The sequence below is a fragment of the Haemorhous mexicanus genome, chromosome 1 (genome assembly GCF_027477595.1).
Source record: "Haemorhous mexicanus isolate bHaeMex1 chromosome 1, bHaeMex1.pri, whole genome shotgun sequence".
NCBI classification, from domain to species: Eukaryota; Metazoa; Chordata; class Aves; order Passeriformes; family Fringillidae; genus Haemorhous; species Haemorhous mexicanus.
Genome location: NC_082341.1, coordinates 25630983 through 25647680, shown reverse-complemented (window position 1 = coordinate 25647680; position 16698 = coordinate 25630983). Strand labels below are relative to the sequence as shown.

The window sequence follows — 16698 nt, the reverse complement described above, 5'->3', positions numbered from 1 at the left end:
TGCTGACTCATCTGCAATGAAAGTTTGCATCATAGCATCAGAGAAGTATAGCTCATAGCAGGGGGAAAGAAAGAACTCCAGATGCCTTGGTGTCTGTTGAGATGGATGTAACATTTCAGGCCCATCCTGGATATATGGCAATCAGACATTTTAATTAAAAAGATAATTACAGTCATTTTTTTTTAATATTGCATGGATTCACACCCACAGGTGCTTTTATTGTGAATCTGAGGAATAGAACTTATTAAGAGCTTGGCTTTCAAATAATAAACCTACAATACTGGATTAATTCCACACCAAAGTATTGGAGCTGGGGGGATACATCCTGCTCTTTCCATTCAGTAAATATGCTTCCTGATTTCCATCAGGTTTACAAGGGATGGCACCTTGTGTGACCTGGAGCAATCCCAGGAACTCCTAGCTCCAGCAGCAAATCCCTCAAACCTTCATCAAACACACACGAGGAAGTTCACAGCCTCCTTGCAAAAAGAAAATAATTTGATATTTGTTTCCAGTCTCAGACCGCTGTTGCTATTTCTCATTCCAGACCAACGTGGGAAATAACTCCATCACTATCACCAAAGGAAGTATGTTGCAAAAGCCCCAGAGTAGTTTTTATTTAAAATGTTGCTATCATAAAATTCCAGACTATGAAATGAAGACTTTGGATTCCCATTCGAACATTACCCATCCCCCCTTTTAAAATATATTGATGCATAATCACAGAACATAAAACATGCTGCAATGATACAAATATATTTTTTGATACAGAAATTACAGTACATAATAAACCAGGAAAACAAATTGAGGCACTAGACTGAACATCAGTTCTGTTCTGCACTAGCTGTGAAGCTGATAGACTCGCTTTCAATGAACAAAAGAATACTTGCTCGTTTAGTGAACATAACTCTACAGCTCATATCAAACATGTGCTTTGTTGTGAGACATCACCAGGGTTGCTGGTCCTTTCAGAACCACAACACACCTACACAACACGTGTCACTGCCACAATATGAAAAATAATACTTTTATTGAATGTACAACTCGGAAAAAAACCAAACCCCTTCAGTTATTAAATAAATAATTATTTCATACAGTGGTTAGTTTATATTACACTGCATTGGCCATTAGAACAAATGAAGTTTAATAAATAATGCACAGGAACATCTCATTTACGCCTCCGTTCGTAATTCTGTGCTATGCTCCCTTCGGAGGACCCTGCAAAAAACAAAGCAGATTGAAGCACCAGGTACAGCCTTTCATGAGCACCAGCAAGCACAAGACGTGTCAGAGACCTGCAGCCAGCTGGCACCACCAGTGGCATGTTTGGAACAGAGACCAGGGCTCCGGGCCCATCCCTGAGCTGCTTTGGTTTGGTTTTACCTCTCAGACTACACTGTCCTCCAGAAGGCTGAAGGTCTGAGCAGTGTTTTCTGCCTCTCATCTGCTGAGCTGCTTGAAGCACCGTTAACTCAGAGCCCCTTTACCTCCCAGTAATTCATCCTACTGATGGGATCTAAGCATTCAGGACAATTTGTGCTAGAGGGTTCCTGCACAGGCATATCCACCTTCATTCCTGTGCAGTCAGCTCCTTGCCAGCTCTTGGAAATTCTCCCTGTCCCCAAGCCCTGCACACAGGGATAATTTTACCATACACTGCGGCAGGAGCCAAGCTCCTCAGACGAACTCTGACTACCATGCTGACAAGCTGCAGGCTAAAATAGTCTTAAATAACATATTTTACATTTAGTAGTAATAGATCTCTCCTTCTTGCTCACTTAAAATGAGAATGAAATCCAGAGAGCCCTTCTTGAGCAAGGCTGTCCCCAAACCAGGGACTGAGACATCAGCATCCCCTCACCCTGCTTTGGCACCTGAGGCTGTAAATCAGCCATGTGCTCACACCCAGAGGGACAGCACAGACTCCTGCCCACTACCAGAGAGCTCAGGGGCTTTCTGCAGAAGAAAACCACAGCATGGGGTAAAGGTCCTGCCCAGACAAATATCTCCTAAAAGGGAGAAGTGACGGTAGTCCTAACACTCACTACTCCTGATCTTGCTTTGATTACACAGTCCTCAGGACCCATCTTCTCCTCTGGTGGAGCAGAAAAAGCTTCTTATCATTTCCCCCTCAAGCCTCCCTGCAGAGGCAGAAGAACTGTGAATTCTAGTTCTACCTGTCAGACAGGTGTTACATAGCCCAACAGAGTAAAACATCGTAATTCCCTTTTGTCAGAAATACCACATAACAGCATCCTGACTATACCAGCAATTTTGAAATTAGGGAAATAATGTCTTTGCATTTTTTTAAAACATTTTCTGTATTTTACATTCTCATATGAATGTAAATGTAATCCCAGTGGAAACCAAACAAAATTTATAACTTACAGGCTATTTACTTTTGTGATAGCAGATCTATTTACAGGTATTATGCATTTAATAGCTATTGCCACTGCAGAAAATTGTACAAAATTATTCATGATACGTAGTAATTTGCAAAATAATGCAGAGAGCAATATTACCAGTCTTGAAGGGACTTTAATTGAAAATAAAAGTTACTGACAACCATAATTGCAGAATATAGATCACAGCATGTATCCACATAATGTAAAGGTGTCAGCTAGTAATTTAACTTTTATCATCCATTTAACAAAACAGTGAGAACTATTTCAGAGACACAAAATACATATTAGTTTTTTTATTATTATTTTTTAAATTCTTATCCTGGAGAATCAACTGATACTTTTATGGTTCACAGTGAGGGATTTCCTCAGTACAGCCCTAGAGCACAGGGAAGGAAGTTAGAGCTATGGGGAGACTCCAGGGGCTCTGCACATGAGGGGAGAGGAGAATTCTGCCCTGTATGGATGCCATGGGAAAACAAATTCACAGTACCCATTCAGAGTTTAAAATGCTTTAGGTGAAGTCAAAAGCTGAAAGAGACTGTGAATGTTTAACAGCCTGATCTGCAGAATGAGGTGGTGTTAATGGCAAGGTTCTGTTCTTTCACCTTCTACTCCAAGTATTAGGAATAAGAGTCTCCAGAGAAGATATCCTTTTACCTGATGAGATTTGGATTTAGACCATAAGTTAAGTGACCCTTGCATTTTCAGCCTCCACATTTTTCTTGATATGTCATTAAAACTTAGAGGTTTCTGCTTCAATAGCACTTTGGGGACTAGCAGAACATGCAAGGACGGGACAGTAATGAAGGTACTCTGGGGAATTCTACCTGAGCTTGCCAGCAGCTCACACTAGCCTGGTCATTTCAAACATTGAAGTGAAGTGAACTCTGAAATATCTGGGGTAACAAGGAAAATCCTGATTCTTTTACAGAGAATTCTGGATCTACACTACATGAAAACTGCTTCTTCCATCCGCTGGGAGAGAACAAAGAGGCAACGGAATGAAGAGGCTGTATATCACCAAGTATCAGATTTAGTCAAATACATACCAGAATTTAAAGATCTTTTGCCCATAAGTCCAACAAAGGAGTCTGTTTTATGCCCTGGAAAAATATATTTAGGGGTGTTTTAATACATTTGAACCAGGCAGACTTTTAAAATAACAGGTTCTTGCAAGGAAAGAAGACAGGGTCTAAAACTGTTTATATCACAGACCAGTTGTTCACATCACTCTCAGACAACGGAGAAGGAACAGCAGTCTGACTAATCAGACTGAACAGGATAGACCAAGGCACAGGCCAGTTATGGACAGCTTCTCATTAGGTTAGATAGACCTTTGGTTTTGGGGGGTTTTAAGCATAATGGAAAACCAATGGCAACTAACAGTACAAATCTTATTTCTCTCCCGGTACAATTCCTACTGATCTGAGCAAATGCACAAGAAGGCAGTGTCTTGGTATAGCCTGCATCTGTGTGGTGCACCTCTTCTACCTGTTGTTGTTTCATTCCTGTAACGTGGAAGAAAATCCTCCCTCACAGGTCAGGTGCAGCCCTTACTGGAGAGGAAGCCAATGGGGCTCTGTGTCTGGACACGTCTGAGCTAGACAGTCTGGCTCTATTTTTGGAATACTTATAAGTTCAGGTATTACCTTCCTGTCCCTTTAGTAATTCTCAAGATACTGGAAGTGTAGAGGATAAATTGCTCCAAGTTTAGGCCTACAGTACATATCAGGTTATAGTAGTAACTGTAGTTTCAGACAGGGAATGAAAATGAACAGTTCTTCTTTATCTGAAGTGGCTTTTGAGTCAAATGTAGAAGTTTCTCTTTGGAAAGAATTTTGCTTGGTGAATTCATATGCAAAGCAAGATACTCAGACCTCACGTGTATTAATTCAAGCTGAAGCAGTTTCCGAAAACTATAATTTTTTTACTTTAGTCAGATGGTAATTTCGCATGAGCTTTGTATCAGACTCTTTATTTGGTCTTCCAATACATAACCCCAGAGAAAGCATCTTGTGAATAATGGAACACTGGGACAGTTGCTGGCCTCTGTGGACAGAGGAGGTTTCACAGAATATAAGATCATGTTTACTTAATAAAAATCTTCCAGTTTCTCTTTAAACATTGTGAGATAATTTCAGAAAATAAAATTAACACTGTGCAGAGCAAGGAAACACCACAGTGCTGATAGCATCTCCTGCTTGGTGTTACACAGAAGCAGAGCAAGGCACACTTACTAGTGGGGCAAGATATGGCTCTTCATTTGGCAGCACATCATCAGCCAGCCCCTACTGTGAGCAGGAGTCTGATTCTCAGACAGTGCTGAGGGCACAGATGCAGTATCTTGCATGTGAGGACTGGGTGCTCCCATGAAAGCATTCTTGGGGACTTGGGAATTCATTATTCTAATTTTCCAGATTTTGCCATCTTAATTGCTCCTCTCAGAGTCTGGCAGTAAGCCTGCCTTGCCAATGAGAAAGGCTTACAAAATCCCCCCTTGGGAAATAAGAGAGAGCTGCAACATCCGCACATTAATATGGATTGAAATCTCAAAGCTTGCAGCAGCTCAGATGAGATACAGGCTCACAGTGGCACTGAAGGGGAGGTTTCAATTTTTTAATAGATCATTTCTCCACCAGTAGTGCTGTCAGTCCCTAGCTGAAACCAGACACCTTCTAAATAATCCTGTCAAATACACTATTCTCTATTTGAATATCTTCTAATGATTACTTAAAGTACTTGTATTTTTTAAACTTACTTTTGTGAGAGATCTGGCCATATCCTGATTGGAAGAGGAAAGGGAAGAGAAAAAAGACAAAAAGAGTTGTTAAAAAAGGATTGACATATACATCTGATGCTATTGCAATGCTTCAAAAAATCAGATACAAAAACTAACCTACGCATATTCCACTTAAGGAAATTAGGGTGATGGTTTACAACTGCATTTCTCTTTGAAGGGACTAAAAATTTGTTTCAGCCTACCACACAATTTAGATTAGTTTAGCTCCAATTTCTTAGATCAATTCTTGGTTGAGTAAAGGTGTAGAAAATGTGACAATAATTGTATACTCAATCAGTTTCCACACTTTGGTGATTCAGTGGCATGTATGCTGACCTATGAATTATCATGCTATCCCTTACTGGGATTTATGTGTTGTAACAGGTACACACTAAGACTTTAAAGCCATCTTGAGTTTATCTCATACAAAACTTGAAAGAAACAACAAAGCAAAAAAGCCTAAACTCAAAGTACCCTCATGGCAGCCTAATAAACAGATGTAACACATAATCCCGAGCGATAACCGCGTAAAGTTTGGGCAGGCACGGGGAGAAGAGCTGTGCGGAGAGGTGTGAGCAGCCCCTCGCCCTGCTCACCGGCATCCCGCTTGCCCATGAGGCCGAAGAACTGCTGGGGCCGGGGTCTGCGGGCCATCCTCTGCAGGAAGTGCTCCAAGGGCAGCGGCAGCTCCTCCTGCGGGGCGACAGCGGCGGCGCTCAGTGCGGACCCCCCATTCAGTCCCGGCAGGGCAGAGCCCTGCACAGAGCCCCTGACTCCGAACCCTTCGGTGCACAGAGCCCCCGGCTCCGAACCCTTCGCTGCACAGAGCCCCCGGCTCCGAACCCTTCGCTGCACAGAGCCCCCGGCTCCGAACCCTTCGCTGCACAGAGCCCCCGGCTCCGAGCCCTTCGCTCCCCACCCCACGGGGCCGCCGGGGCTCACCTTCGCCTGGTCACTGTCGGACCAGTCGGACCAGTAGCTGAGGTCGTCGGTGGCTCCCATCTCCTCGCCCAGCGCCCGTGACGAGGCCAGGAGGAGCACGGCGAAAGCCAGCGGGAGCCTCATCGCCGCCTGGACGTCCTGCGGGGGCAAGAGGCTGGAGCCGGGCACAGCGCCCAGCCCTGCACGCCCGGACCCACAGCTCCCGGGGCACACTGCGGACACACTGCCTCGCACGTACAGCCCCACACTGCCCAGTTACACCGGCATCCCCGCCCCGACTGCTGCAGACCCCTCTGGAGAGACACACCCCACATCCATTACAGCGGCACATCCATTACAGCTCGGTGTGCTCCCCAGCACACGGACAGACACACAGACACGCACAGCCACCGGTGCCCCTTCACACACGCACGTACGGGGGAAGACTTTAACATACCTCACACGTCTATGCACATCTAGGATTCACACCTTCCCAAATGCCCACACGCAGACAGAGATACATCCCCCTCATACACACATCCAGGTACACATGCATCCACTCACGAACTCATACAAAGAGCTACACACCTTAAATGCTCACACCCACGTAGGTACGTAGCTGTCCACACACACAAACACAGAGACACATGCGTCCCGAGGTGAACACTCATCCCTTTGCACACCCAGACACATAAGGACAGGCACAAAAACAGGCTGGCACATCCAGGCACGCAGGTGCGGACACACAAGCACGAATAGGCACCCCCCCGGGGAGGCACACACGTACAGACCGGGACAAAGAAGTACACTCGCGCATCGCCTCACAACCACAGGACAAGCGCACCCTCGCACACAGGCACGGCGGGCCGGGCTCTCGCAGCGCACGCACCGTCTGCAGCGGGCAGGGCGAGCGCTGCTCTCCGAGCGCATTGGCCAGCTGCGGGAGCGCTCCCCACTTTATATGCCTGAAGACGGGGAGGGCCGACACTGCCTCATTTGCCTAAATGCAATTACCCCCGGTTTTATCGTCCCAGCCCCGTGACAGCTCCCGCCCCGGAGAGCAGCCCCCGCCCCCCGCTCCGGCGGCGCCTCTCGGCTCTGCCCGGGGCCAGCAGAGCGGGCGGCTCCCCGAGCTGCCCCCGGCGCTCCCTGCCCGCATCTCCGCGCCCTCGGGGCCGCCCCGCACCGTCCGCGGCGAAGGCGCGTCCCGGCGGAGGGCGCGGGTGCGGACGAGGGGTGAGGGTGTGGATCTGGATGAGGGGTGCTGGTGCGGATGTGGATGTAAGGGTGCAGACTCCGCTTTTCGCCTCTGCCACCCGCCCCGCTCCCCCAGGGCACGGAGAGCTGCTCTGCGCTGCGAGCGGCACCGCCGGGAGGGAGAGCAGCGGGCAGGGGCCGCGGGCCAGCGGGAAGGGAGCCCCTGCGGCCCCGGTGGCCAGGCAGAGGGGCAGCCTCCGTGCCCGGGCCAGTTCCTTCCCCCGAGTCTGTCTCCCCCGTGCCGCTGCTCAGGTAGCCCCCGCCCACCGGGACTAAAAGTGAGGGATGCACGAAGCTGAGGAGGGCCTGGCAGGGTGTGTGTGCCTCGGGTGTGTGTGCCTGCTCGGGGGCTGCCCCCGCCAGGTCTGGGGTGTGTGTGCCTCGGGTGTGTGTGCCTGCTCGGGGGCTGCCCCCGCCAGGTCTGGGGTGTGTGTGCCTGGTCAGGGCTGCCGCCGCCGGGCAACAGGCCGGCACCGCTGGGCTGGCTGCGGGAAAAGGCGAACGCCTGTACTGGAAAGAGTACCGAGCCCGTCTCTGCAGCAGCACATCCCTGCCGGCGTCCTTCCCCTATGACAGATCTGTCTGTAAGATTGCACTTAAATAGGAAAGATTGTAACCCAGTGGGCTAAGGGTCGCTCTTGTCAACATGGGCTGCTTGAGAGTGTGGCTGAGAAACAGTGATTTGGAGAAGGGACTTCATGCAGTCCAAGCACCTGCATTGGGCACCTCTGTTGAGAGCATGAGCACGGGTGGTGAGAATGCTTCTCATTCTGACTATCAACAAGCTGGCAAAACCACAATGTTTATAAACTCTGGAAACCCAAACCATCAGATTTTCATGCTGCACCTTTGCAGCATTCCTTTTGATGTGTGAACTTTGAAGTTTCTTGAAGGAAATTTGTTTTCTTGTGGTTTTGTGTATTATTTTGTTTCTGTTTACTATAGTGACAACAGAGCACTGGTCAGATACATCAAACCAGGCTTCCAATCCTGCTAATGTTCCTGAAGCTTGTGTCTCTCAGAAATCCTGAGAACTCCCAGCTTTCTATGAAGTCAATTTCTATCACTTGGAAAGTACAAATTTGAACTGAAATATCCTATCTGTTCTAATTCTCTAATTCAACATTTTACCAAAATGGATGTAACCATAACTTGACCTATGAAATTACAGCGATTTTATTTTTTGAGAGAGCAAGAGAAGAAAAATTAAATAGGGGTCCTTTCCAGTCTTCAGACTTTAATGAATTCAAGTACTTTATCTCAGGCTTATCTAATAGTTTGGGTGGAAGTGAAAAACTGATTAATAGATCAAGCTCACCTTCTCTTTCTCAATTTTAAAATAAATTGGCTCTTTAATCTTTCTTTGACCTGGAATAGCCAGACATTGCACTATGAACTTTTCAGAAAGTGAGCAGATTTCATGGCTAATGAGGAAAGCTGATTCCTAGGAAGATTTTGAGCTCATTTTTTCATGTGAAAAGGACATAGAAGGCTTGAATAAGGAAGCAAGCTGAAGCTCCTGCCTTTGTGCTGCCCAGTCCCTATCCTAATGATGTACTAGAGCATGGTAGAGTGCCCTTTGTGCACAAACAAAACCCCCTGTTTCACATATTTATTCACAGGGTTCTCATTGGTATAAAGCTGCCTCTTCCTCACACATGGTATTAGCAGCTTTATATCTATGAGCAACCTTGTGAAAAAATATGTGATCTCAAAGACAGGTACAAGGTGTCTTTGGTGAATATTCCTTCTCTCCCCATGCTCAGGACACAGACCCCACTCCTCTGTTAGAGTTAGACCATGTGATTTCTGATGACCAGCGTAAAGATTTTTGGTCATGAATCAAGAGATCATTAGATGCAAATGACCCAAATAAGGGTTAACATTTCCTGTGGAAGTGACACAGAAAGCTGCCTTCAGAGTCCTTATCCAGACATTTCCTTAATAAGGATTAGGAACTGGACTAAAGGCACTTGTGGCTTGAATCTCAGCACTAATGGAAAACTATTTGGGAAGCAATTGCCTGTGAAACACACCTCAGAGAATTGTTTTTTCAGTAGGCTTAATGTGATACCTCCTGTGTGATGATCCTTGTGAAATGTTTATTTGAATTTTATGATGATGTTTTGGTTTCCAGTAAAAAGTCTGATCATTGAATGATAAGTTGCATTGGCTGCTGTACTGTTACCTAGTGATTCTTAAACCATTTACAAACAGCTGATGTGTGAAGGGAAAATAGCAAATTGCATATGCCCATGTAAGATTTTGTGCAGAATACAGATTTGAATTTTTTGAGTATGCACAATATCAGAGCATTTGACATGAAATGAATGCATCTGTCATTGTTCTTCAGTGGTCTTGTGCTATACAATTGCACACTGTATATTTAAACCTAGAGCCTAATTCTTGTGTACATTGAGATGTCTTTTCATCACTTTACCAGAGACACTGAAGTAACAGAGACAGCCCCAGATGAGTTATTTTATGTTATTTCAAAAATTAGAGATGCAGTCTACCCGAGCACAGTGATCCTCTCTGTACATATATCAGACCTCAGCTCTGATTTCAAATCGTTACAGGACTGGAATTGTTCATATCCAAAGACACAACTTTATAAACATTGGAAAGAGAGACTGTGATTGATGACCTCCTAAATTTTTCATAGGTATGTGTCTGCAGAGTAAATAGAATGATTTCAATTGCAGATGAGGGCTGTTTGTAACACAGTGATTTATTTTGCCACTGTAAGATTACTTATTTGCAGTGCATCCAAGTGGAGTTGGAAAAATTAGCAGAACTCACTATAGCATCCTATTTTCTAATTAAGTGTGAACAGACTATTGAATTAATCTTTCACCTTTCTTGTATTTTAAATCTTCTATTACAAATTTGTCATCTTCAGTTTTTTCCTTTAATGAAGATTTACATTTTCAGAGCATATGCTGGTACATGTAAATGCATATGAGGCATATGTGGTAATTATGCATCTCTATCTCTCTCTCTTTCTCCCTCTGCATCTATAAAGAATGAGTTCTGTCTGTAAAACAAAACATTCTAGGTTCAATTATATTGTGCTCACTGGCTGGCAAGGAGGGGAGCAGTGAGATTTTCATGCCACAGGAATGCCCTTTCCTGGGCAGGCACAGGCAGAAGCAAGGCTGATCTTACAGTTACTGAATCATCTGAGCTGAAAATGCAATGTTGGTCTTTAATTCTCACTTTGAAAAGTTAATGGGCTTCCTCACTCTTCTTGTTCCTGTCATCTTTTACACTCCCATCCCTGCACTCCATCCCTCCCATTCACTATTATCATCACATCTTATCTAGAGTGAGCTTCCTTCACCCTGATCTGAGGCTCACTTTTGTCCACACTAAGTTAGACACAAAACTGGGGTGTGGGACCAGATGGAAATAAATGTCAGGGTATTAAAATGCTGAATGTAAACCTGCAACATGAATGTTGCAGAGAAGGTTGTCCCCTCAACCTAATATCTCTAGAGTCAGTCATCTGCAAGGGAAGAAATTGCAGTCCTGTCAAGCTTCTTGGGCTCGAGAGAGAGCATGTCCTTGGAGGGCAAAAAGCACTTACTTTCATCTGTTTGGAGATCTCTGGCAAACAAAGCTGTAAAAAGCCATCTCTACATCAGCAGGAGCTCTGGGGGAGCTGGGGAGGAGAAGGGCCTCTAGAGACATTTCTAGATGTGTATTATTTCAAAACAACTGTGAGAAGAACTGGACTTGCTACCTGGAGATGCCTTGCCTTGCTCTCCAAATGGTTTTCATAAGAAAAATAGGAGATACAGTATCTGCTAATTTTGTTCCAAAAAGCCAACAGGGAATGACATTAGACTAACACATTTCAATAGCAAATGGAGGGCAGTATTCCTCTGACAGAGACAGTCTGTTGCTTTTAACCATGAAATCAGGGGTTATTTTCACATTTGCCATCACCAACAAGATGGCCAGGGACAACCATGGTACCATGAAATATGGTACAAAATGTTTCCAAAGGTGAGGCAGACTGTGTGCTTCACTGCTCTGAGCTTGACCAGGGAAAAACTGCAATTTGAACTCTCCTCACAGTGCAAAGGACTCAGAGCAGCCAAGGAGCAGATGCTTGAGACTAATTAAGTTTGTTACTCTTGGAAGAAAACTGCTGACTTTGCTTTGCTCTGATGCAGAGACCCTGTTTTTTGTTTTGTAATTTCTGGTTTAAAAATAAATTTATAAATCGGCTGATTTGTTTCAAACCAAACCTTCCAAGTCTGAAGCTCACTCTGTAAGGATTTTTGCTTCAGCTGCCCAAGCTGATTTGTAAACTACTTCACAGTGACTTGTGAGGGTAAGGGAGGATTTAGACTTATTTCACCAACAGGTGAAAGCAAAACCCTGGCTTATAATCTGGGCTCAGCTCACCTTCCATAAAGCTTTTCTGTAGGAAGGACAGTCTTTTCTCTGAGACTGACCTTAGCCTTAGCAAATTTTCCAGATGGATCATCAAAGCAAGGTCCTTGGCTTGTTTTCAACACCTGAGTATCTTCTATCTGATCGTGACACCAGAACCTGTCCTCATTGCACTGACCTCTGGCTGGCTCCTGCTGGGCACAGCAGTGCTGGAGGACAATGGCCAGGTTGGAGGGATAGCCCAGGAAGTGGAAGAGCCCTGGTCTCAGGCCATGGAATACACAACAGACAGCACTGCTTGGTTATCTGGGAAAACCATGGGCATATCACTGTCCCATCCACTCTCTTTTGATCCCTGTGCAACAGCAGCCCTCAGTGGCTGGGCACAGGCCTGGGTAGCCTTACTGCCACCCCCACTTCCAGACCTTCTCCTGCAGGGATGATGAGGCATGTTTTACACTGGCTCCTTCTGCCAATTCCCCACAGCATCACAGTGCTCATTGCAATGGCATAAAAGGAACAGCTGCTCATGGCTGCTTTGAGTTCTGATTAATTGAAACACTTTCTTAACTTGAGATCAAACACTGATGAATCATCCTCTTTTCTATGCTGTTTTAGAAACTGGATAATTTTTATGACTATACCTTCATTGAATATTAATATTTTTCTCAGTAACTCAGTACATTTGAAAAACAGATTCAGAAATCAGCAGGATAAAAGGGCACAGTTTTGGCAAAATTTAAATTAATTCTAATATTACTACAACTACCAGGTTTTTAGTAGTTATGCAAAACAACTTTTACAAATGCATAACACTATCTTCATTATTTGCACTTGTTGTGTCTCGGTGTATCTCTCTCTTCTTCCTCACATATCTTCAACACAAGTTCACAATATCTCCGTTAGTCTTTGAAGTCCTCAAAAATTTCACTTATGAATTTTCTACTTTGTGTTTACTTCACAGTTTTTAGGAGACTTCATTCCAATTCCTTAATTTGAAACCCTGTGCAAATACTTGTAAGAGTACATTGGCATTTTTGGAACAAGCACCCAGAAATTTTGTGTAACAAAACTGATTTGTAACACTGTGTATGGTGAGACAAAAGTGAAGTCAAGAAAAAGAAATTGCTTGAGCACAGAATCAGTAGGAGATGTAAGGAGGTCAGATGCCCAAATAAAACAGAAAAAAAAAAGATGGAGAAAGGGAGAAAATAGCAAGACAATTTTGCTGCTTTGATAATCACTTGAAGTAAAATATCTTTCTATAGCCTGGCTGTCTTGTCTTCCAATATTGAATCTTATGATATACCCATATTTTAAAAAAACTGTCAAGTTCTAAACTCATGTCTGTGACAAGTTCATTTTAAAGTAGGTTACTTCCTGACAAATCCTTCAGCTGGAAAGACAACAAAAACTGTGAAATGAATTTATAGGGATTATTTATTACACAGGGGTTCAACAGAAGTAGCTGCCTAGCCAAAGAAGGGCTATTCAGGCTGGAACTCAAATGTGTGTCCTGAGGAGGAAGGCGACAGAATTTCTGGTGGATGCTATGGAAACTCAAGACTTTTTCATTGGATTGCATGTGGGGTATTTTACCTGCTTGTTGCTGTCATCCTTTCCCACTCACCCCACGCTGACTCTGAGCAATTTTAAGCCCTTGTCACGTCTGACGCAAACGCTTTAACACAGGCTGAGCCCCACCACTGTTGGCAGGTGAGAGGGAGGGACAACTCCTCACAGCAAGTCTTGGGGGACCACCTCCATGCCCAAGGAAATTAAAGAAGCTTTCTGTCACCCCACAGCCCCCACTGCTTGATGCAAAGTCCTTGATATGGTGGGGCTCATGCTTAGATGATTTGCATCTGTTTCTTCCAGTATTCCTTTTGATGTGCACGATGAAAGACTTGAGGGCTCTTTGCGAAGGGTAGAGGAAAGAGCTTGAGCATCACAAAACCTTGGGTTGGTCTAAGGAAAGAGGACTCCCTGTTGGGTGTTTGGGCACTGCTTGCTGTGCCCTGTGGTGCCCCTGAAGTCAGAGCTCTGTGAGAACCCTCTTCCTCACCTCCTTTTGATTCATTTGCATCTCACCCACCATTATGATCTTGCTTCCAGGTTCTTCCTCTTGTTAGAGAAAACCAGAGAATGAAGGTGAAGTGCCCAAACCTTTGGGAGAGTCCTCACTTCTACTGGGCTTGTAGTCGTCTGAAATGAGATACTTGTCTGCCTGGGACTTGCTAATTGCTGTCCAATTAACAATTCAGACAGTCTTAAGAAATCAATTATTTGTAAGTTTGAGGCATAAAATAAGAAGTAGTCAAATTAAGAAGGTGAGAAAATCAAGTCTTCTAGGAATTCCTACAAGAAAACATCACTGGATCATTACTTGGCTAGAAAAGAAACCTTTCATCCCTTCAAGGAGTGATGCAGCAGACTGTGTCATTCCCAAATAGAAAGCCTGTTTCTGCATACCACCCAGCCCTGCTCAAAAAAGGGCTGACTTCCTGCACTCTGCTCAGTTCCTTGTCTTTCTGCTCACTTGCAGCAATAAGAGATGGTTCTCACCTAGGTTCTATGGTTCTCATACCATTCTCCATTTAAGGCAAAACTATCATATTTTAATTGATCAAGAGATGCATGAGGACTTTTCTCAGTGGCCATTAAGACCCATGCTCTGCCTCCATGCCACTGCCCTCACAGATGCATTGTACTCTGTGTACACAGATAGTTTTGGTACTTTGTATCAATTATGAAAGTGTACCCTGAACAGTTTCCTGGACAGCTGATTTACCCAGGACATCCAGAATAATGAATTCAGACAGAAATGATGAGCAAATTTGCAGCTGTGCTGGCTCCCACATCACATGCCAACTTGGAAGTTCACTTGGCTCTCTGTATCCACAGCTGCACACAGAAGTGGGGGCATTGGCTGTGCTGTGCACAGGCAACACTACCTGTCTGTGGCCATGAATGTGAAGGAGGAATGGCTATTTAGTAAAATGTACTTCAGTTGGCACAGTGTTTGTCCAAATAGTGGAAACATATCACATGCCTTGCATGTGTTCCAAATTGTGGCAGTCCTCCTGTATTTTCATATGCAATTAATTATAATTATAATAATTCTAATAATAACTATTAAAGAGTATTTAGATACATAAAAATATAAGAACTGCAGTGGTTAAGTTTTAGCTGTTTACTAGAGTACTTCAAGGAATGAAATTCAGCTTCCTACTTCTCTTCTCCTGGGATGCTTGAAAACAGAGTGCAAACATCCAGTGCACAGTCAGACCACCTGGGGTTAGTCAGTAGAAAGTGTGGAACACTCCTATCCTGCCCATCTTCAAGTTAATGATCTCATCAGCTGTTTGTTCTTTCTTGAAAGTAAAGATCCAAACCACTCCTCCAAAGAGCTCAAGGGAATTGCTGTGGTCTTTCAAAACAAAGGGAAAGATGCTGTTCATTTTAACTAATTTGGGAAGTGGATTACGTATGGATCTACCATAACTGGTGTACACTCCCTGCACAATGTGTGAAAGGCAGTGCATATTGCTCAGTGATTCATTCTTAGCTTTGGAAAAGAAGGATGAAGCCGTCAGCATCGACCTTCACAAAGCTCTGGTTACTGAAAACAGACAGAAAGGCAACACTGTGCTTAGCAAAGCTGGTAGATACACTGGTGCCTTCATTGCAGCAGGGAAAATACTTCTCTGATAATATTAAGATGATATAAGATTTATGCCAGAATAAAGATGCCTACTCTAAGGCAGCATGTTGAATAAGCATGCCCCAAGTGAAAGCTGGAGTGGTTGACATCTTCCTCCCCATCTTAGAATGCAGACAGCTTGTGCTTATAAAATGTTCACCTCTTTCTTGAGTGGCTTATCCCAAGTTTCATGCAGCAAATAAGGAGAAACATGTTAAATATGTTTGGACACATCAAAGTTAAAAATATTACTCAAAGATCTGAGGTCTATTACCTCAGGACAAATTATGTATTCTGTTTTTCATATGTTCTCTAGAATTCCATTAAACATTAGTGGTTTTCTACACTTTACTTTCCCCTTAACTTTTTCCTTAAGAAAAATGGAAGATGACAACATTTGCTTTCTGAATCAAACTCTGTGTTTTTATACTAACTTTTGAAAGTGAAGATTTGTCTCTGGCAGATTGGTTTGATTACAATTCTTTTATCTGCAATTATCTACAATTCTTTTATTAACATACAGCCAAAGTCAGCTCACATGGTCAAGTGTACAACACAGAAAACAAACAACTAGTGACAAAAAGCCTTTTCTCTTAAAAATACCAATGAACACATTTGCCAAGGGCTAGATTAATTTCACCATCATTATTACTTCTACATTAGAGGCACTTTATCTCTTTTGTACCTTTTTAGACTATGTTTTTAACCATTATTTAGGTGTGACTTTCCACAGAAGTAAAGCAGAGATTAGGAGAGCACAGGCATAAACACCACTTTAATCTCCTTGATGTCAAAACATGCATAGATTTATCTGGTGCCTTCTCTTCAGTGGAGATGAGTCTGTGATTTTTTTCTGTGGCTGTGCATCATGAACAGAGGCTCTGATACTACTAGCAACTCTGGGTCTTTTGTGCTCCAAGGATCTTCACAAATGCCATAGTTCCCACATGCTCCCAAGACCTGTGGAAAAGGATGTGAGTTCTGTGCCTGAGGAACAGAAGGTGGCAAACAGAACCAAAGTGTGGAGGCTTTCATGAAGCAGCCACAGGCAGCCCTGTGTACAGACAGTACCTTGTGTGTCCTAAAAGAAGACTCTAAAAGAAGTTTTGTTGGTTTCTTGAGAGAGGAAGATGCTGATAAGGGGTCAAAATGTCAAAAATCACCCATAAAATGTCAAAAATCACCTATAAATTAAACCCCTTCTTCAGCTGTGTGGCCAGTCCTGAGGA

At 44.0% G+C, this 16698-nt stretch overlaps 1 protein-coding gene across 4 annotated transcripts; it reads right to left on the bottom strand.

Moving 5' to 3' along the window:
- Positions 1 to 588: 588 nt before the first annotated feature.
- Positions 589 to 7067, bottom strand: TAC1 (tachykinin precursor 1). Of its 4 annotated transcripts, none has more exons than XM_059843528.1 (6): positions 6995 to 7067; positions 6127 to 6264; positions 5781 to 5877; positions 5164 to 5187; positions 3455 to 3508; positions 589 to 1218 (listed from the first exon to the last, which is right to left on the bottom strand). In XM_059843528.1, the coding sequence occupies exons 2-6, from the start codon at positions 6247 to 6249 to the stop codon at positions 1169 to 1171; spliced, it is 348 nt and encodes a 115-aa protein (XP_059699511.1). In that variant the 5' UTR covers positions 6250 to 6264; positions 6995 to 7067; the 3' UTR covers positions 589 to 1168. The 4 variants fall into 4 exon arrangements, with proteins under 4 accessions (XP_059699511.1, XP_059699518.1, XP_059699528.1 ...); XM_059843535.1 differs by having other exon boundaries at positions 6897 to 7013; XM_059843545.1 differs by having other exon boundaries at positions 6950 to 7010.
- Positions 7068 to 16698: the final 9631 nt, after the last annotated feature.